The following is a 23,214-nucleotide window of genomic DNA, read 5'->3' on the forward strand; positions in this document are numbered from 1 at the left end:
TGGGATGGGGACAAGCTCCCCTTGACCCTCCGAAGAAATTCTTCTCACAAATGATTCCTGTAGGCCATGCAGAGCTGTGTCCACCTTTTGTTTAAGGTAACTCGTGGATTTTGTGCCATGTGGGAGTAATGCTTTACCATACGACCCTCCTGGAGCAGAGCATTGCAACATGGCTGTCATATATTAGCAGATCACTTCTGTAACTTTTCTGTGTTTTCTTTAACTACAGTGTTGTCTGAAGAAATAAACTCTGTCTCTTTAATAGAAATACTACTCTATCTCCCATCCTCCATGCCGCCCATATGCTCACCCTCCCACTCAGAGGCTCTCTACCTCATACTCCAGCTCTGCCTCTCTCTCTCTCTCCATTTACTGCTTCTCGAGCAGCATCTACACTCAACAGCTGAAAGGAAGAACCGAAACCAGAGCGCCCTGCACGACTCATAATCCATGCCATTTAGGACGTATGCAGAAAACGCCCACTTCTTCTGCTAAGAATCTGCACTGGAAAAAGGTAGAAACGTAAATAATTTTTCTAAATGTATAGAGTTTTTGGTCTGAACTAGTGTGCACAGTGTTCAGTGTTTCCTCTGGATTCATTCACCTCTGATGTGCTGCCACAACAAGATCACTAAATGATCAACTGTGGATTTTGGTAAAAGCATAAAGAAGCACATTGGAATATTTACATTTTATCAAAGCAAAAGAAGAACTGTGTTTCCTGCTCTGAGATCTGCACTAGAAGCATAACTTGAATCGCAGCGGAGATGGGTGTGGAGCCAAAACGAACATTTCAGCTACACTTGCAGAATTAAGAGAGGAAATACCGGCGACTAAGGTATTTTGGTGAGCCCGTCAAACCAATCTGTATACCTGGCATCAAGGGTTGTATTTGGTTCTTATGCAACTAGGACGTGACACCTCAGTCTTATCTTACGTTGTAAACCTGTGGTGCAACGAAATGTCGAGTCAAAAATAACTGTGAGCTCGTGGTAATAAATTAATGATGATCTGGTATCATAGTGTTGCAGTTGTGATGGGAGGCATTTGAAAAGGGGGGCATTAGCACATCAGGGCTGTTCCTCACTTCCTTTAATTTTTTTCCCATGCATGACTTGTGTGATTCAGTTCTTGGGAAACTCAGAGCATGTTAGTTCATGCTTTGTGCTGCTTGTTGCACCCCTGATTTACAGAAGTGTCTGGGATTCCCCTGGACTGAAACACTCTCACTTCTTCTCTTTGCACATTTCCTCTGCAGCTTCTCCCTGAAACACAACTTAAGCTTCAGGCCAACTCGTTCTGCTGTTAATTACTCTGTTTGCATTTTACATCTTCTAATACAGAGGTTTTACAAACACATGGCCTCAAAAGTCAAATCTTTTTGAATATTAGATGTTCACCAAATGCACATATGCATATTTTTTGATATGACTACTTTTAAAATGCGTGTACTGCTCACATCTAAATTAAAGTTGTCATCAGTCTTCTCCCAGTTTTTGCTCAGTTATATGTTTTTGCGCTGAGTTTGTGTGTTGTTGTGTTATTTACCTTGGTGGACAATAAATTCTAAATTTGACTGAATTAGATTTTTGAGATTTTAATGAAATGAGTTGGATACATCATGTGGTAGTGTATTTTTATAGAGGTATGGGCTGTGAAAATGATCATGATAGTTATTTCATCCTTATGTCCTACCTCTAACCCAAGATGGACTCCATGTCAGTTCTCTATTGTATGTACTGTTCTGTCCTGCTGTATCAATTTGGGTAGCAACAGTACTTGGCCTTTGCCATCAGCAAACCTGATTCCACACTTGGTGTCCCGCTTGTCGGTAGTGTGACTCCAACACAGCATGAGAGGCATTATCACAGAAACGATGAGGGCTCTTCAGCAAGCTGCCGCTGTGACAGTCTCTCATGGGCCAACAATAGCTCTGAGATTAGACAAGAACCTGACACAGAGGACAGAGTAAACTGCTGGTAGTTAGGCTCTGGATTTAACCATGACCTGTGGTGATCATTTCTCAGAACTATAATGCATGAATATCAGTGTGGATCCTTGTCACATGACCAAGGAAGGATCTGCTGGGGATGGTGATCTTTCTTTGATTTTGATCAGGTAAGACACAGTACAGGTAGCCACACATTATGATTTTTTCACAGAAAAAAATCGATTTTTCTTCTGAGAAATACAGGAGAATACTGTATCTGGAGTGTGATCACATCCACACACAGAAGCACATATTCCACCTGAGGAAAAAAAGGACTTCTGTTTATAAGCAGCACAAAAAATGATGCAGAATTTTCCGGTAAAATGCATGCTATGAAGAGACAGTTCATCAGCAGTGTTTGATTCAAGATGAATAATTGCACTTGGCCCAGCCAAGCCCAAGCTGTGCCAGTCAGCAAGTAAAACCCTGAAAGTGTCAACATCTATTTTCCTCATCACAGAGAGAGAAAGAGAGAGAGAAGTGGTAGCAAGCCCAGCAAAGCACGCATATTTTAAGTCACTTTGCACTCTTCAAGAGGGCTCTTTTTTCAATAATCCATTATGCATAGCAGCTCTGGCTCTCCCTGGTATTTCTCCTACCTTCTTGACGTCAGTTGCCATTTGTGAGGGTTACCCTGGCAACGGCCAGCCTCCCCGGGAGATGTCTGGTGGATAAGACGGCCCTGATAAAGCCTTTTAAGGTTCTACTGTTGCTACACCTTTTAATTGCCTTTGATACAGTGGAAGTATTACATGGAGGTCGTCAGGGCGCATCGCTACATGTGGGCAAAAAAATGGGAACGTGCGGATAAAAATAGGCATTGAGAAGCTGCTTCAGATCGATGTCCCATTATCTCCACTTGATTTGATCACCCACGTATTGAGCTCATTTTTGAACAGTCCTGTGAAACTGAATTGGACATGATAGGTCTATTTTTGGCCACGTTTTTGCTCTACTCTTCCGTTACACAAAAGACACATGTGTACCAACAATGTCACATGACATAATGAGGAAATGCAGTTAATTGTAATGCCTCTAAACAAAATGCAGATACAATAATGTAATAAAATGAGAAGGTCAAATATCATCCAAGTTATTAACGTGTGCCATTAAACCCTAAATTCCCTCTGGCATGCAAACCTTGTCTGGGTATATTACTTATTGTTGTAGTACATTCAAATGTATTACTGAAGAAGAGCCTTGTAGTAATTTTGCATATACAAAACGTCACATGGCAAACTGTAGGATGAGGAAAATTTGTGCCAACGCGTTGTTAGTTTCTGGATGTTTTTACTGTGTTATTCTCCGTTAGCCCTAAACCACCCTCACATTCAAATTATTTCGTTCAGCTGCATGACTGTTACTGCACTTTGAGCTCCGTTACTTGTGTACTGCCCATGCTGAATTTGCATCAATGCAAATAAAATGTCTAATTCCTGAGCAACAATACAGTGGAGATACTGTACAAGATACCTGTTCCATGCTCCGTGGGGCTATTTATAGCCTCACCAACATGTGTGTCTCTTTTTTTTTTCAGACACCAGGCTATTGATGTGCTATTTTTACAGTGTCAATTTGCCCCCTCCTTCCCTTTTGGTTGCCAAGCAATGGGCCAAGGGACCTGATTGGCCAAGGATGTGCTTTTGGACACCCTGACTCTCTCAGCTGGCTAATGAATTCAGTCGTTTTGCTCACTAGAGGCAGAGAGCAAACTCCTTCTTATGTAGTTCTTTTGTAAATTTCCCTGTACAATCAATATCTAGTCCACAAAAGACTACAAAATATCAAAGTAATGAAATGACTGTTTACTAAAACATGGTGTATTCAACTGTAGTTGCATTGCAGTTGCATGATTTTCAAAACCAGTAAACCCTTCAGATGTCATGAATACTGTGAGGATGTAAGGTATATTTGTCTCAATTATATAGGGGCAGATTTGTGTTTGTGATTTGGCATCTATCATCCAATTTCTCTAAATTTTATGTGAGAATATTCATTCCCATGTGATGTATTCTTCATTATAACAATTCGTCATTGTAACAATTCCAGTGAATTGTATTACAGTAAAAATATAACTATTTCTCATTTTAAAAACAATTGTCAATAAACAAATGAATAACACATTAATAACACATTTTATTTCGATGTAGTATCATTATTTAAGAATAGCCTATTTCCAAGCTGCACTAACGATTATCGTAAAAGACAAAAAAAAAAAAAAAAAACAACTCTACCCCAACTGCACTAATGACAAACCAATCACAACATGCCTCTGCTATCAAGTTAAGAAATCAAGTTAATCCTAATCCTCATAATGTGTTTAGGGGGAATTTGGTCTGACGCACCTAAATTACTGCTGTGTGTGTGTGAATTTAGTTAGACTTAATCTGACCCCATGCCACTCAGAAAGGAAACTAAGGGCCGGGCAACTTTCATCTACCCTCCATTGATTATAGCTCGTGCAGAGATACGGAAAGGCCTATCCCACTGCTCCCTTTCATTGGCCCCATTAAAAATTCATCCTGTCCTAATGGAGACAGATCCTTTTCAATGAGCCAACTGTGGTGTGCCAAGGTGAGACTTGGCACAGCTGTCTCCTGGCACAATCCACACCCTTCGGACCTTTTAGTTTGGATTTGGGTGTTTTTGAAATAGTTACTCATTTATCTCTCTCTGAGCTGCATTCTAGTCACTGTAAATGATTTAACCTGAGTTTTGCAACAAAAACAAAAACATTTCTGTAGTAAATTCCATTGTCTTCATGTCACTTGGCACAATAAGGTTACTTGTTATAAGTATATTATGCCTGCAACTTGTAAATAATTTCTTATTAATCTGCTGATTATTTGAGCAATTTACGGAATAATCTTTGGGTCTATAAAATCTCAGAAAACAGGGAAAATTGCCCATCACACTTCAAGGGTACCCAAGGCGGCATCTTTGAATAAACAACAGTAAAAAACCCAAACATACTGAATTTACACCGACATAAATAGACTTGAGAGACTGGAACCAGAAATTGTTTGGCATTTTTGTTTGATAAATAACTGTAACAATTAATTGGTTATCAAAATTGTTGCTAATTTTCAGTCAAACAATTAATCAAATAATTGTTTTAGCTCTAATGCATATGGCTACATTCACACTTATTGTACCTCTGGGTGATTACAGTCTCATAATAAGCTCCTCAATGAACAGTTACCCTTGAATACCTGCAGTATAACCACATTAAAATTTGCTACTGTGTCCAAACATGGTTTGATTTAGGTATTCTGTGCATTTCAGCTTTTTTGTACGCAAAATAAGCCGAAGAAAAGGAGTAATATTGTGACCACCACTCCTCAGATGAACTCAGGTGTGGGCATAAAATCATAAAGTAACATATAGATCACATTCATAGAGTAAGCAAAAACAAGTACTGCACTGTCCCCACCTCCAGCTTTAATACTAACACTGCAGTTTCACTGCTCTTCTGCTTAATTTGGTGTTTTCTTATTTGAACAGATGAAAGAGTGGAGTTTTGACCTGAATCTGGCTTTGCAAACAGAAGTGAAGTCCATTTGAATCACTACTACCACTACAGACTGTACAGGTCTCACATTTGTTTCCTGTATCCCATTCGGTTCCTTTTTGTTGAGGGGGCTGACAGACGATACCATTCCGCCCGTGGGTTAAACAGCAAAATTCAGACATTTTACCAAGCTGAAAGAAACGCCATAACCCAGTGCTTTGGAGTAGAGACTTAAATAAAAAAAGCAGATCTAGCAAGGATTTGATATTTTCGTGACTGCTTTATTGGTTATGAAATAGAAAATACCGATCTACCCACCACCGTGCACCCCTCAGCGTAGGCTGTTGCCATGTTCCCACTTTCATGGGTGTGGTGATTAGCTTGCTTGGTGAAAATTTTAGTCAAATCTGACCCGAGTCGTGCTCGCTTCTGACCCCTTAAACCGATTAAACTGTCTTAAAATTAACACGGCTCCCTTTGGGATTTCTCTCACAGCTGGGCCATGGTTGTCGTGTGAAAACGTGTCGGTGTTACTCGTGTAGGACGGACGGACAGAGCCGAAAAGCCTGTTTCAGGTAAGGACGTGTAATGTTGTCTTGGTATTTTTTGGTGACTTTTAGGCTTGTTTCCTACTCAGCTCGCAGCGGGTTTATGTTTGTTTTCACGCTGCCCGAGGGTGAGATGCGGAAATGTTCCCGGTGTTGGTCTTGACGGAGCTGTTGACAGCCCGCGGTTGCCTCAGTGCTGGGCTCTTCCTCTGAGCCAAGCTGCTGAAGGTCCACTGCCGCCGACCCAGCGCGGCCTGTTACTGGCTGTCAAGTGACTCTCAGGCGGAACTACAGGGGCAAAGCCTTTCACCAGGGGACACATTTTCACCTCTTCCCATTTCGTACGCCAGTCTCCTCATGTGTGGCTGCGGGATACCCCCGCATAGCCATTTTTTTCTGTTCCCATGAAATATACATGGACAGTCCGCCTTCAGTCGAGCGGCAACTGGTTGCGTGACGGCGGATCATGCAATTTGTTGCTTGCATCAGGAGTTTCTCTCGGCTCACATCAATTCATAAAGGCTTTTATGACAAAAGTAATTGCATACTGAGCGTGTGTGTGTGTCCCCATACTGATGGGGCTGATTGCTTCCTGTCCATGCTGTTGTTGACAGTCAGTGTATAAGTCAGGACAGTACAAAATAAACAGTATGGAGTTATATTGTGTAAAAGTTAATCATGTATGTTATTAATCTCCAGCTTATTTGGTGCTGCTTATTATTTAACTACAGGTTTCAGTAGTTGTGGTTATTGGTTATTGGTTATTTGGTTAACGCTAATCAAATTAGACTGTGAATGATAGGGTGATTAATTAAAAAGATTCAATATAAATAACGTGTTTGATATAGAGCCGAAAAAATTAGTCGATTAATTGAGTAGTAAATCGACAAAAATACAATGTGCAACAGTATTTACATCTGACAAATGTTTCAGCTTTCAATATTTGAAGCTTCTCAAAAGGGAGTTGCTGTTATTTTGTCATTGTAAAATTAATATTTGGGTTGGGCTGGGCAAAACAAGACACCTGAAGACACCACCTTCAGCTCAGCAAAGATTTCAAATAATTTTTTTGATGTTTCATAGCATAAATGACTGTTTAGTCAATTAATCGATTGTTAATTGAAAGAAAATTAATTGGTAGCAATTTTGAGAATCGAATAATTATTCTTATATTATACAGCTAAAATATCTTGTGTGAGGATTTTATGCTTCTCTGTTTTATATCACTGTAACTTGAATACATGCTATATATCAATATGAGACTATAGATTCAATTTCTATTTAATTTAGGGCTGAACAATTCATTGAAATGTTACTGAAATTGCAATATGGCCAAGTGCAAAATTCAACTGGAATCTTTTTAAGGTGATTTTACATACATTTTCCATATTGTAATATACACTTAGTGGGCAGTTTATGAGGATCACCTACAGCCTACAATTTATGTAGTCTTGTACAACAGTCTTGCGATATATCCTATCTTTGTGGAAGTTATAATGTACAGTTTTTGTTAAAATTGTTGAAGAGATGTGTTGATTCAACTGTATGAACATTTTTGAAGATGTAGTTTTTTGGTTATGTTGAACTGTATTACATTACACATAGAGACGTTTCTGTTATGTAGCCTACCCCCACTGATATAAATGGGTTGGACAAAACAGTAAAAACACCTGTCAGTGTAATGTGACAGTGTGTGTATTGATTTATGAAATAGATATTATTTTTAATAGCATGATGCTGATTTCAGCTGTATCACCTAGAACCTGTACCTGTACTGTATCTTCCTGCCCTACATCTTCAAATTCCAAGTTGTACAGCTGTACATTACCAAACTTACCACACATCAATTAAAATACCCTGTGGTAACAACAAAAAAACAGCTACTGTAGATACTACCAGGAAATATCAAACATTTACGTAAAAGGATCATCTGGCATCAGATTATGGATGTCACTCAGATCAAGTTCTGTACAAACAGGCCCAGTCTAACTAGGATCTTGTAGTTTTGATGAGAAATTATGTGTGACTAATGTGTAATTCTGTAACTGTCCGGTGTAGGTGGGGTAGGACCTGTGACCAATGTAGGTCATACAGTCATCACACATTCATTTGCTGTGTTCCTGTCAGTTTCGAGTAATAATAATTCAAACTCTTTTCTCAGTTGATAATTTGCTGATGTAATTCATGATACATAAAGGATATGATATGAACACGTGACAGCTGAACAGAAGGAAGAACTGTACCCTTTTACCTTACTGGAATCTTACCAGGTATTTCCTCCATTCTCTGGATGTTTGGAATAGTCAGTGGGTCACCTGAACAAGTTTACACCAGGTGGAGCTGCCCTTTCTGCATCCAGTTTTCACTTTAACACATGAAAAAACTGTTGTGAGTTTCCTACTCTTTTTCAGTCAGGGCCCATTCTGTTCATACACTCAAGGCTCCTGAAACAGGCTCTTAAATAGAAACTGCAAAATGAGGATCAGGTGTAGTTTTTGTTTTAAAACATTTTAATCAAATTTCATACTTTATCATCTGATGAATAACTAAGCATCTTTTCCAGCTTGCACCAGTGATTAAAGGTTACAAATACATACAGTTGATGAGATAGTAAAGTAAAGAAAAAGTAAAATGTGAAGAACTCAATACTGATCAGATTCGTGCCTTTAAATTGTTCGTATTGCAAATTCACCACCATGTTCTACGTGAGCACAGAGTTGGAATAAACCAGGAAAATAGTCAAGTCATCAAAATGTATTTGAATATATATATATATATATATATATATATATATATATATACACACAATTCATGCATTGATTTTCTGTTTTTCTTAGGGCAGTGAAATTTAAAGTAAAGTACCTGTGCCCATCTTATAGAATGGGGTTTTGATAATGATGATGAACATTAAAATCTTAGTGTAAATCTGAATAACACTGGTGTGAAGCACTCACAGTCGGCCATGTTGCAAGAATTTGTTCAGACCTGGCATTTCATAATGTTAATTCCTTAGCTTCCTGACCATTTGATGTTGATGAGCCCCTGTGGCTCAGGGTGCAGCTGCACTGCCTGCACCTCCTGCTGCTCTGTTCACCAGTATTTGTTCCTGATTGAGGCAGATGTGCCTGACTTTCTACTGTATGTGACCCAGAGGGAGCAGAAGGTCTCACTGATAAAATAAAAAACAAAACATGTCAATATTTGTGTTATTATCTCCATTCCTGTTTTATCTGATGTGGATCATCTCCAGTTTTGACAAATTGAAGCACTATAATTGGCTCCTGGACCTAACAATTTCCCTTAGAGAACTTACTGTCCTGAAGCTGTATATTTCCTGCTCAAAATGATCTGACTGAGTCAGAGGGAACAAATACTGAATGGACAGTGTCACAAATAAATAATGACCAAGCTCTATGATGCGAACCTGAGACCATAGTGAATTGAGATAGAGGGTTACTTTACTGTGGATAAGGTGAAGAATAAGTATGTGTCGCTTTCTCTCCGTTTGTGTGTGGGTATAGAACTGAAAGTGAAAGTTTGCATCCCAGTCTCTCACACAAGATAAACAGTTAGTTTTATGGACATCGGTAACCTTTATATAATAATATATAATAATATAATATTATTTTTGCAATTAAGAAAAATATTTTTTGTTGTGTCAGTTTCATTTTATTCTTAAACATGAAGCAGTTTTAAAACGTTTTTAATGAGCGCTGTAACATAGTCATCATTCATTATATTTTAACTTTGAGGATGATGCTATAACTCCTGATATATGAGTGATGAATTATTGAACTGAGGACAGTATGGGCGCTTTAGATAAGCACAGCTATGTCTAATGGGTCATGTATAAGCTCCTCTGGCATGTCAGACTTTGCCAACGCAGCAAAGACATGAAGTGAGACAGGAGGAGACAGATGTTCTTATACAAACAGATGATTAAGGTCATATCTATGTTGTTTTCTGGCTAACTAATGCCTGAGAATTATGTGTACACACATAGTTTTATGCAGGTGACAGCTGTTTGGTATCTTGCAGGCTGCTGGCTGCATCAGGGTCAACAGGTTGAATGGGTGGCTGGTTGGTGTGTTGGTTAGTTTGTGTCAGCAGGGCATAGCAAGAGCAGTTGTAGTCTCCAGTGGCCAGTCTCAGAGACCCAGCTGTGGTGGTGCCAAGCAGCACTATCTACTGTAGCTGGCAGCCACATACTAAACAATGGGCAGCTCCAGCACACAGCTCTGCCTTTGTCGCCCCCCAATGATGTGCCATGCTCTGGGCCTGCGTTTGCCTGGCTGGCTGCATGACTCAAGTCTCACAGCTGGAGAAAAGACACACTCACACACAGAGGAACTGAGGTTTATGACTATAAATTGGTAAAGGCAGTCTTAGTAGGGGCCATTTATCTGTATTACAGTTTGTTTTGGCTGGGGTTGATATGTGGTTAATTACAATACCAGTTTAGAGTGTGCCTATTTTGGTTTCTGAGTCACTATTATTTAGTATCCAAATGTGAGCAGGACAATCCATGTGACACTCCCACAAATCAGTGCCAGTGCTCGCCCTAAAAATCAGAGCCATCAGTTTTAGCCACACTGATAGGAAAGCCCCTAATGGATGGCGTCATCCTCCAGCACATCTGCATTATTTTCCAGCTCATGTGTCTTATGTGCTCTGTTGCTTTTCATGACACAAGCCTGAGGCTGAAAACATTGATCAAAGATATTTAGCTGAGTGTAGAAAGTCATTCCAGGTGTTTTGGTAGTCCACAAGGCACTCTGTGTGACGTGGTAGATTTCAGAGGCATACAGTGCAATGGATCCATGGCAGTCAAAGAGCAGTACCACATCACAGGCGAGCTGACGCTGAGAGCCTCTCTTCAGGGGGGTTGCGTCAGCTGTAGCAGAGGGTGACGTCACTCCTGGGCAGCTGAGAGCATTGCAACACTTGCTGTCCCTGATGTCTCGTTACTGTCAAAGACCTCCTGAGACAAGAGTCCACAATGATCAGTCCAACGCATCCTCTCTTGTGTCAGAGGAGACACAATGGCCAGAAGCAAGGGAACTGGGAATCTAAAAGAGAAGCTTCTCACATGGATAAATGTGCAGTGTATTAAATGGCAATCTTAGCAGCATGAACATCACATTACTGTCTTCGTTAATTATTTGCTATTTGTAAAATGACAGGGTTTTCCTTTGTGGTGAATAAGTAACTGGACCCCAATGGTTTTAAAGCCTCTGCAAAAATGAAGATAAAGCACAAGCATCCTCCTCTTTACATTAACATCATTTCCTGTGGAGAGGAAGGGCTGGACTCGGCCTAATTGTTGAATTATAGAAAATGGAACTGAAAATTTAATCTCGGAGGGTTAAACTTCTGGACAGCAGGCTGTAAAACAGCCTGGAAAATGGAGGGGGGTGCGGTCCAAACATTTCTGAGGAGTGTCTAAGTGCTTTGTGACCCACATTCAGCGTCCCTAAGGTAAAGGTAGTGGCAACGCACACACACACACACACACACACACACACACACACACACACACACACACACACACACACACACACACACACACATACATACACATGCTTACACATATGCATAAGCATGCACGTACAAACAGATGCTGACTCTGACACACTTAACCCAGACACGGATTCAAATAAATGCTCATATAATGTACACACTCACAGATAAATACATGCACATATTTTCTCTGTCTCACTTGGACATGCCCTCAGTAGACAGCCCACAAACACACACGTGTTCAGGGCTCTTTGGGCTGGTTCATGCAAACAGAGCAGTGCAACAACACAAAAGGCTGATTGAGTCATGAAAGGTCAGAGCCTAGCTCAGATGGCCTTTTGAACCAGACTGGGGGTGTTTGAAGAGCCAGGCCACCCTCCAGGCCCCCACCCAGCCCCACCCTTCCTCACTCTTTGCAGCACCCTCTTTGGTTTGAACCCAAACAGGATACCTATGTTTGTCTGATGGAAGTGTTCCCATCCTTCATTCTCTGTCTGCCTCTTGAACTTATAGTATTTCTGTCTCTCTGTCTTGCAGGTGTCAGCTGGTAAAGCGTGTGTGGGTGTGTGTGTGTGTGTGTGTGTGCGTGCGTGCGTGCGTGTGTGTGTGTGCACGTGTAGGCACGTGTGTTTTCCCAGCCCAGTCAGTATTTGGAGCAGAGTGTGGCCTGAACACATCACAGAGGGACAATGAGCGAGCTGGAACAGTTGCGGCAGGAAGCCGAGCAACTACGCAATCAGATCCGGGTACGGCAACATTGTGTGCATGTGTTTGTTTATGTTGACGTGTGTCTGTTTGTGTGTGTTGTACATGTGTGTGTACATCACATGTGTGGCACTGTCTGTTCATTGCAAGCTGTGACTCACACAGTTTCAAATGAGATAGTGACGCACTTGGCATATAACTTGTCAATCAGCCACCTCCATTCTTGTGCAGAAATTGGATTCTAGGAATTGATCTATAAATGTCAGCCGCTGCTGCTGTATGATTTTTCTGAGATCACAGAGATACTCAGTTTCTTTGACTAGTCATAACTTAAGGCACATGTTTAGTCACTTTTTTAAAAGCAGTTTTTGTCAAGTTTGTTTTTTCCTTCATTTTGTATGTATCATGTGGTACTTAATTCTATGCACTGAATGAATAAGCTTAAATTTGTTCCTGGTCATCATGATTATTAAGGTTTTTGTTTTGTTGCAGGATGCCAGGAAAGCCTGTAGTGACTCCACTCTGTCACAGGTAAGAGACTGCCTCTTCAGATTCATATTACCGGGTAAATAATTAAAAGTTTTTATCCTGTGCCTTTGTACAAGTTTGCATGACAGCATCACTGCTTTTGCACAAGAAGGTGTTCAAGACCCTAAAAGTTACTGTAAATGGCCTAAACCATGAGAGAGAAGAATTAAAAAATACTTGTGTATAATATATAGAAGTTGCAGATATTCACAATGCAAGATACTATATAGAGAAATTCTTAAGTTAAGCTTCGACTTGCAAACTTGTGTTGTACTCTGTTCAGTTCTATAGTCAAAATTGACATTGACATTCCACAGACATTAATTCATCACTGTTCATTTCTGAGTGACAGTGGCCTGTTTTTGCAGTCTTTGCTAGTGTCCAGTAATAAATGTGTATGGCTCTCAAGTGTTGCCGCTGATGCTTCTTCTTGTGTTTTGGCAGATCACAGCTGGTCTGGACTCGGTGGGCCGGATACAGATGCGGACGCGACGCACTCTCAGGGGCCACCTGGCCAAGATCTATGCAATGCACTGGGGAAGTGACTCCAGGTAGTGTAGTTATTCTACAAACAACAAAATTATTAGCTTCGAGCAGTTCTATATACAAGTTTGTATTTGTATTATTTTGTTGTAATTGTAGATACATTTCTGCAAATAAGCAAATAACAGTTGAGTTGTACAATGAGGTAACATTCAACTTTCTCTCTCATTTCTGTAAAGTGTTTGCAGGCCTGAAAGAAGTGACTGTTGCAGTTTTACACACCCTGACTCTATTATCTTTATTATATTACCATTAATTATTTCTTCATTACATTTTGTTTTTAAAGCAGTAGTTAGGATAGGTTCATTGTTTTCTCCTGCTGGCTATGTGGTGTTTTCTGCTACTGTAGGTCACATGCTCAGTTGTCCATTCAAGAGTCTCTTTTTTGGGGTTGTCCGTCCATCCCATTCTTGTGAACTTGATATCTCAGTAACACCTTGAGGGAATATCTTTAAATTTGGTACAAACATTCACCTGGACTCAAACATTCATTGCACTCAAGGACAAACTGATTAGATTTTGGTGGTCAAAGGTCTGTGCAATTGCACAAAACACTCACACGGCAATTATGACAAAATTTTTATATGATTCTGGATAAACAGGGATGTAACCTGAAACTAGTCTAAGTGGTGGAGGCATACAACCGTGAGGCAGAAATTCTAGTTTACTATGTTTTTATTCTCTTCTTCATTATGTTTTTGGGTTGTTTGTCCATCCATTTGGCACAATTGTTCACTTGGACTCAAGGATGTACTGATCAGATTTTGGTGGTCAAAGGTTAAAGGTCACTATGACCTCATAAAACACGTTCTTGGCCATAACTCACAAATTCATACACTCATTATGACACAATTTAACAAAATGTCTAATTGGACAAAATGATGAAGTGATGGCATTTTATATCCACATAGTCAAAGGTCAAAATCACTATGACATCTTAATGTTCTGTAAAAACACCTCCGACCATTTTTCAACGCTGTCACTCAGAAAGGGAAGATTGTGACCATATTTCCTGCAGCCTGGTTGGTTGGCAGAGGCATCCAACCGCGAGATGGTAATTCTAGTTATCCCTGAACACGATGAAGCAAAATTGTAACTGCGTGACAGTTCTCATGAATTATCCACAGGGGCCTGCAGGGGACAAGAGACACAAAAAATGCTAACAGCTTAAAAAGTAAAATAATAACATTGACGGCTATTTTCCCCTGATCCAGTGGTAATTCCTGGCGCCACTAGCAGAGTGTTGAATTTCAAGACTGCCAGCGACAGCATGGAGACTGTTAACACTACAACTATAACTGTCAGGATGTATACCAGGGCAATAAAGTGCCACCAAGAGCCAGCAATCTGCAGATTTTTTCATCCAGCTGAACATGGACACACCTTCAGACAGAGTGCAGAAATTGAGTGAATATTTAAGTCTTGTACTACCTCAGTCTCTGTCCACACAAACTTGCCTTTATTGCTTAATTTTCTTACATTATTAATTATACAAGAACCAATACTAAGTAATACGACTACAAATTGTCTATCTGGGCTTTGCAGTAAAGCACCACTACAGTTACAGCAGCTCTCACTGCAAGTATACACTGGAACAATAATTTACGATTTAACAGCTGGTGTTTTATCATTGGTGTTCTCTTTCTCTGTGTTTAATATGTTTAATATGTCTGTGTCACTCTTGATCTTTCTCTCTGTCCATCTGTCTCTCAATGCAATGCACTGAGGCAGTGACGGCAGTCCCAGGTGTGGGGCTATACCATTACTAGTACCACCACTACTACCACTACTACTACTACTACTACTACTACTACTAGTACTAGTACTACTATTCTACTAATATGACTAATACCACCATAAATGATTGTCACTACTGCCACTACCACTACTACTGTACATCTGTCTAGCACTATTTACGCCCTCACTATGATATATAGAGTAATGATATTTGCTAGGCACAGAGACAGGCAGTCACCACAGCTTATTTAATATTTTCTTAAAGATGCAGTTTGTAAGAGGTAAAACTTTGACAGTTTCCCAAGTGTTATGATGATTCATATTTAATCAGTGAGTAAAGGTCCTCTGTGTCCACATGGACAGCATATGTGACACACATTGAGTTGTCACAAAATTTAAACTTACAAACTGCCTTTTTAACTGTTTGCTGCAAGTTTGAGCACTTTGACTTATCACTCAAGATTGTATTTTTCCCTTAGTATGCATGCAGTGCGCTAATCTTACAGGAAAAAAGAAATTTGAAGATGATGTAGCTGAAGAAGTGGATGTTTTTGCAGGTAGAATTTTTAGAAGATGTAGATCACACACCGTCCTCCTGTCCTTTCTAAGCAACTTAGTTTTCACCACTAAACCCTGTGTTTGAGTATGTTTCATTACAAAGCTAAACACTGGTATTACTTGTAGCTGATTATTCGTTGACTGTTCAATGTGTGTGTTGGTGTGAATGTGTGCATATGTGTGCCTAGCATCCTCTGGGTGACCCTGCAGGACACCAGTGTTTATTTTGTATACAGTTACTGACATATGAGCTTGATGACTGTCCTCTTGATTGTAGTGTAGTATCATCAAACCACTTCCTGTCCCTGAAGAGGTAAAATCACACAATCAGGATGGGAGCGAAGGGCTCCAGCTGTTTCTGCATCTGTACCACCTTCAACTCTCTCTCTGTCCTCCCTGTTCCTAATTCATTATCTTCTGTCTTTTCTTTCCTTTCGGTCCCTTCTTGCTGCCCCACCTTGGCTTGTTTCTAGTGCTTTCCCAACCCCTCAGGCTTCCACCTCCCACCCGACAGCAGGGACTTTTACATAACCAGTGTAATGAATATTACATAGAGTGGGACATTAAAAGTAGCTTCCCTGGATGAGGAGACTTCCAGGAGAGGGAGAAAGAGGGAAGATGGAGGGAAATGAGCCCTGGGAGAGAGGAGGAGGGGGCTTAGTGAGGAGCTGAATGCTTTTTGACAGAGCATCTTGTAGTTATTCAAACAGTATAGCGCAGTAGTCTGTAAGGTGGCTGGCTCTCATCGCTCTTAATGAACCAGGTGCATGTACCTTAGATTATGTGGGTTTTTCAGTGGGTGAGCCTACTTTCATGCTACTGTTCTTAACTTGTTTCCAGGTTACTTGTCAGTGCCTCGCAAGATGGAAAACTAATCATTTGGGACAGCTACACGACAAATAAGGTGAGATCACTGACAATCAACAACAGCATATACATCAATGTACATCAAGCACAGATACACAAGTCAAACCTTTTTCAGTCAGCAGTGTGCAGATTTTCCTTTAGAGTACACAGAATAGTTTGTGAACTGGTTGTCTTAAACACAATATTGTTGTAAATGTGTTGGAACCTGGGATAAGCCACTATCCAAATGGCAGCTATGTGGTTGCAAAAGTTACTGACTGTATGTAAAGAAAAATTAGTTTAATGCCTGGATTCCAAAACACCAAAAATATCACTCAGCCTTATTGCTGGTCAATTCAGATTTTTGTTATTACCCAAAAATAATGAGATAATTCTTTGAAAACACAATTTGATAACAAAATCTTTAGTTTCTCTCTTGCCTTACATTTTTTTATTCAGCAACTTCATCCTCTGAACCTCTATACATAAATTCTGTTGAGAATTGGAGATTCTGCTCATACTAATGTTTTGATATCCAAAGTGGAGAAACAAACCACCCCAGACTGTTTTATGCTGCCCTCTTGCACTAAATGTTAAATTCTGAATCATCTGTGCCATAATGTATTTATATTACCACATTCGTTATTGACATATTTTGCAACAGTTTCACCCAGACAAATGAAAGAATACATCCTTTATATATGTACAGAGGAAGTGGCAGAATTTTTTCGGCCGATGAATTAAAAAGTACCACAGAGCATTTTGGATTGAAACCCACAAATTGACTTTAACCTGATAACCTCTGGCCTTAATTAGCTCTATAATTTAACATAATTTCCATTATTGTATTTAATAAAAAGATGACTCTGGCTCTCCTTGACCTCAGATGCATGCCATTCCACTGCGCTCTTCCTGGGTGATGACGTGCGCCTACGCCCCCTCTGGGAACTATGTGGCCTGCGGAGGCCTGGACAACATCTGCTCCATATACAGCCTGAAGACCCGCGAAGGCAATGTGCGCGTTACCCGAGAGCTACCTGGACACACAGGTAGGCACAGGGCCAGAAAAATAAAAGAAGACTTAAGAGAACCCTTAACCATATCATGTTGCTTATTGATATTTCTGTTTTAATTATTATGTATATTTATTATTAATTATTAATTTATTTATTATTAATATATATCAAATATATTTAATCATGTTTTGTTTCCATTGAGTCTAATTGTGCGCAGGCAATCTATAGTACACATTAAAGAATGACAAACATGTCAATTTTTTGTTAACTACAGTGACTGTACATTTTTATCATACCACGACCTGAGAACAGCCCTCCATCATGCCTGATTTTTCTAATACTGTACTTTTGACACACATATTCCTTACTGTAGTTTTAGGTTGCTGATGTTATGTATAAATTGGCTGACCAACAACCTGTGCACCATCTTATTCACAGTATGTATCCTGGTGCAAACATCTGCTCGAATAGTTACATTTTACCTTGCTCAGTGTGTTGTTGTTGCCTCTTCCTGCAATGTACCGTGAAAAATGTAAACATGAAATATAGAAAACAGTCAGTTTCTTCCACAGATGGAAGGTAGGACTTTACTACTTTGCCAGCCTGTGGAGAGAGTACAGTTTTTAATCTTCTTTATAATAGCTATACCACTACGCTAATACAGCTCAAGAACCTGCACATCTTTGAAGGTGGAGGGAACAGTACCGTTACAGTGCTGGGTGAACATGTCTATTTGAACCAATATTTTGAAAATAAAGGGACACACATCTTTTTTTGGGTGGACATGACTACTTAACTAAATACTACTACTTAACTGCCATACTTACTGCTGGCCCAGCAGTAACTGACAAAGCAAGGAAGAGCTTTCCTTATCTGATGTGGAACCTCTGTTTATCTGCAGGTTATTTGTCCTGCTGTCGTTTCTTGGATGATAACCAGATACTGACCAGCTCTGGAGACACCACCTGGTGAGCCAACAACTCTGTGCTCTCACCTGCAACTTAAAGAACTAGACTGTTAACATGGGAGAAAATATTCCATTGATATTCTTGTTACCATGTCATAGTAAACTGAAGATGCTCCTCCACATTTTAAACAAATGTCCGGAGTTGCTCTTTAATATCCATCCTCTTACTCCTCATTCTCTTTGTCTCTAGTATGTTTGAGTAGATGCACATGGCAACTAATAAGTTAGACAGTAAGAGAGTATTCATTTGAGTTCATACCATGTAAATGTGGCAGCTGGTGTAAAAACATTTATTATCTTATACACACAACTCTCCTGACCTGTGTACTTCCCAGCTGTGCCTTCATAATAACTCAGGGGACACTTTCATTGCTCATTCCTAACATAAACGTTCTTTCTTGCAGTGCATTGTGGGACATAGAGACAGGCCAGCAGGCCACCACCTTCACTGGCCACACAGGTGATGTGATGAGTTTGTCTCTAAGCCCTGACTACAAAACCTTTGTGTCAGGAGCCTGTGATGCCACCTCCAAGCTGTGGGACATCCGTGATGGCATGTGCAGGCAATCCTTCACCGGCCACGTGTCCGACATCAACGCCGTCACCGTGAGTACTGGACTTCAAGTCACAAATGCAAGAAGGTGGAGTGTGAAGGACTGATAATGGTTGCAGATTGAATATGACTCAATACTGTTCTATCCACTTGAAAATGTCAATAGTAATAGAAGTGGAAGTTTTTTTCTTCCAGTTTTATGATATGGTTTGTACTTGGGTTTTCATTTTTGAGTCCTAGACTTCTAAGACAATCATTACTCATACAAAAAAAAATCTAGGTTTTCCTCTATTTATTCTTTTACGGGTCACTGTGGCTTGATAAGTAAAATGGATAAATCCTCTGCTGAGCCACAAAAAAAACCCTACAACAAACAGGGTATAGTGTGAATTCTGATTGTATTTCAGTAATAAATGAGTAACAGTTGATTTTTACAATTGCAGAGCATAAATCCAAAAACATTACCATTTCTACATGAATAAGTTAAAAAAAACTTAGGTAGTTGTTTCTAAACTGAACACTTTTGTTGTTGGGGTTAAAGGTTTTCTGGAAAAATTAAATTACAAAGACTGAAATTTGCTCCTTATTTTGCACTTAAGGTGCATAGATGTCAGCTGATGTGAGACGGCTCAGTAATAGGAAGCAAAAAAAACCAAAACCCTCTCTTACTGGTTTCTTTTGTTGGCCCAATATGTTAATATTACTTTGTTATCTTTTTATTTTGGTTATCTAAATTAGGAGATGTGTGGTTACATTAATATATTTCATTTAGCTATATATTTGTCATTGTCATTGTCATTGTCATTCCCCTAGTGGAAATATTTCTCATGTCACAGTGGTCCTTCAAAGCAGGTCACCATCTAAATTCCATGTAATTTTATGGCCTTTGGATGGATTGTAAGCCTCTGGGACAAACAAGAAGCCCCTTTAAGGAAAACATCTCCTCAGAGGAATCAACCCTATGCCTCAAAAAAAAATATATATATATAACGGTTTAACAACAACTCTTTGATTTGAACTTTCCTCCTACAGTTTTTCCCCAATGGGAATGCCTTTGGCACAGGCTCAGATGACGCCACCTGCAGGCTGTTTGACCTGCGTGCCGACCAGGAGCTGATGATGTACAGCCATGACAACATCATCTGCGGCATCACCTCTGTGGCTTTCTCCAAGAGCGGCCGCCTGCTCCTGGCCGGCTACGATGACTTCAACTGTAACGTCTGGGACACTCTGAAAGGCGAGCGTGCAGGTAAGTGATGTTTAAAGTCTGGTGTGGGTTTTCAGATGTTTAGGTGACAGACAGGCTTAAAGAAGAATTTAGCTCGTGTTAATAACAACTATATCTTGTGTCATTTTTAAATTCATTAGAAGCAACTGGTTAAAGGCTGTTAACAGTTGTATATTCAGTCGGCTGCGACAAAATAATCTTGATTATTGATTGATCTGCAGATTATTTTCTTGATTAACAAGTTAATTGTAGGTCGTTAAAATGTTTTAAAATAATGAAGATGGGCATTACAATTTCTTAAATACTGAGGATTTTCAGACTATCATCGATTAGAAAAAGAAAAGCTTTCAATTTCAATATTTGAGAAACTAGAACCAGGAATTTGTGATTGAAAAATGTCTTAAATAATAAATTTAATGATAAATGATTAGGACATACAGTAGTAGACAGTTATTTTTCTGTTGGTTAATTAATTGACATTCTAATTAATTAGAAATTAGCAACAAATTGAAGTTGAACATGTAAACCTGTAGTGTGACCACAGCCTGAATAAATGCTTTTCTTACAAAGTTTAAAACTTTGTAGTGAACTTTGAGTAATTATTAACGTTATGTTTGAATGTCTCTTGTCTTAGATTTGCACATTTTTTGTGTTCAACTTCCAACTCTTTGTTTTTTTTTTTTTGGGGGGGGGGTTTTTTCTTCTCGACTTCTAGGTGTGCTAGCAGGCCATGACAACAGAGTGAGCTGTTTAGGAGTGACAGAAGATGGCATGGCCGTGGCCACCGGCTCCTGGGACAGTTTTCTCCGGATCTGGAACTAAAACAAACCTCTTCCCTGCCGTACTCAATCACTGCCTGCCAACTTCCTCCCTGCAACCCCATCCAACATATCCCAACTCATCTGCTGGGCTGGACCTGAGGGGTGCACACTGTGTCAGCCAAAATCCTTTTAATTCACCCCCAGTTCTCTCTCCGCTGGTGACCTGCCCACCTGTGAGATAGTACCGACTCTTTCTACCTTTCCAAGTGATGTTTTTTTTTCACCCAGCTATACACAGCAACACAAATAAGAACCTTTCAGTAGATGTGTCCAATCAAAAATAAAATAAGAGTTATGAAAAACTGAAAAATAGAAGATTTCTCCCCTCTAGGGGGCAATAAAGAGCATCTGTTACCATGACTAACAACAAATGAGATGACCGTTGGTGTGTAATATGTAAATGTATATAAAGACAGTATATATGTATAGCATTATGTGTGTATATATGCATCATATATGCATATATAATGTGTATGTATATATTTTTGTAGTTTATTTCCCACCCTTGACTTTTTTTTTTTTTTTATAATTTTGGGGGCTTTATGTTTTATTTCAAATGTACATATTGACATTACTTCACAGCTTAATGCCAGAAACATTTATTTTATCCTGTGTGAGTGTCAGACCATTTAGACACAGCAAAGTATCATAATTTAACCTAAAAATCTAAAATTTCTGGTATTTACTGAAGCTTACTCATCCGGCAACAAAAAGAGGATATTAGTAAACAAAGCAATTTAAAAATATATATATATAAATTGGCTCTGCTAAACACGCTTTCCTCATTTATATGTGTGTATTATGGTTACAGGCAGTGGGCATAACTGCACCTCTAAATGTTGCATTCATGTGAATGATGCCCATGATAGAATGTTTTTGTTTTTGTTGTTGTTTTTTAACAGTAACAACCCTGGCATTCCTCACCACAGTCTGTTGTTTTGGAAGGAAACTGTCACACTGCTGTGGTTGTGATAAGAAAAAGACCTTAAAACCAACAAGCTGTGTCTTTTAAGTTTTTAGTCTGAATTCAGCTTTAGCTCCAAAGTAGAGACCAGTGAATTTTAGGCTAAGATAGAGAACTTTTATTTTATTGGAGGCCCAGCTTTGGCCTCGACTCAATTGTGGATTGTGATTTCAAATCAGCGAATGTTGAATATCTGAAGGCCACAGCCATCCCATGCATATCAACAGCTGTGTGAAATGATTATCGATCCAATAATGGTCCTAAACAGAGGTTTTGCATCTGGATGGTCTTGTCTCCCGTGGCCTATAGAATCTAAGCTTTTCCTTAAGGTTGAGGTGAGCATCTCAAGTTGCCCATACAAATGACACTGATGGAGAGAAGGGCATTGTGAAGCAGAAGCTGTTCTCTGCCTGTGAGCCTGCAACAACACTGCCTGACCTCACTCATTATGTGAGGATATTAAAGGACCATAAAGGACAGCAGTGACTCTGTCAGCAGCCTCTGAGGACTGGAGAAAAGATGAAGAGAGAAAGATGTCTGTCAGAGCTTGCCATGTCATTTTTCTTTTTTCTGTTTTTTTTTTTTTCTAAATGAAGGATCAATGAGTCCTTTTCTGTCATCCACAAGGCATGAACTGAGTGACTGCATGGGACTGAAATCATGTTAGTCACTTCAAAATCACATCAATGCCACCACAAGCTTGTAAAAAAGGAAGAAAAAACAAACAAAAAAGATTTTTTTTAAAGGGTTTAACACTCTCAGCGATTTTCTTTTTTTCCTCACCAAAAACATGTTATGAACTGTTAGATATTGCTAGTGAAGAAAGTACACTTGGTAGACAGAAATGTACATTTAGTAGAGAGCTAGAAATGCACTCACAAACTGTAGTACAAATATAAACCATGGAGCACGTGACTTATTTACCCATAGAGGTAGTATTTCTGACTTTGAGTATTTTCTCATCACACATCTTCCATTATTTTGGTTCCTCAAAAGGCTTAATTTTTAGAAAATTAAAACACAATGTGTGTGAGTTGGACCTATCCATCAGCTGTCTCAGGTGCCTATCTCTAAATATAAACATTTGACCCACACGGGCTGGATAAAGGAGGGTTTGTGCTCCTGTGAGATGTGGCACTTTTGTGTCTCCATTCTGCCTTACGATGCCATTCATAATAG

At 39.5% G+C, this 23,214-nt stretch overlaps 1 protein-coding gene across 2 annotated transcripts; it reads left to right on the forward strand.

The window, feature by feature from the left end:
* Positions 1-357: 357 nt before the first annotated feature.
* On the forward strand, positions 358-22,783 carry LOC139627199 (guanine nucleotide-binding protein subunit beta-4). 2 transcript variants are annotated; one of them, XM_071487923.1, is made up of 11 exons: positions 358-514; positions 5,997-6,076; positions 12,107-12,315; positions 12,767-12,805; positions 13,247-13,353; positions 16,481-16,544; positions 17,373-17,535; positions 18,404-18,470; positions 18,874-19,075; positions 20,055-20,271; positions 20,966-22,783. In XM_071487923.1, exons 3-11 carry the CDS (start codon positions 12,259-12,261, stop codon positions 21,070-21,072), a joined length of 1,023 nt encoding a protein of 340 aa, XP_071344024.1. In that variant the 5' UTR covers positions 358-514; positions 5,997-6,076; positions 12,107-12,258; the 3' UTR covers positions 21,073-22,783. The 2 variants fall into 2 exon arrangements, with proteins under 2 accessions (XP_071344024.1, XP_071344025.1); XM_071487924.1 differs by lacking the exons at positions 358-514; positions 5,997-6,076; positions 12,107-12,315; positions 12,767-12,805; positions 13,247-13,353 and adding an exon at positions 15,516-15,639.
* The last annotated feature ends 431 nt before the right edge of the window (positions 22,784-23,214 follow it).

This window comes from Trachinotus anak, unplaced genomic scaffold, assembly GCF_046630095.1.
Source record: "Trachinotus anak isolate AG129_WGS33_773 ecotype Australia unplaced genomic scaffold, CSIRO_AGI_Tana_v1 ptg000010l, whole genome shotgun sequence".
Lineage (NCBI taxonomy): Eukaryota > Metazoa > Chordata > Actinopteri > Carangiformes > Carangidae > Trachinotus > Trachinotus anak.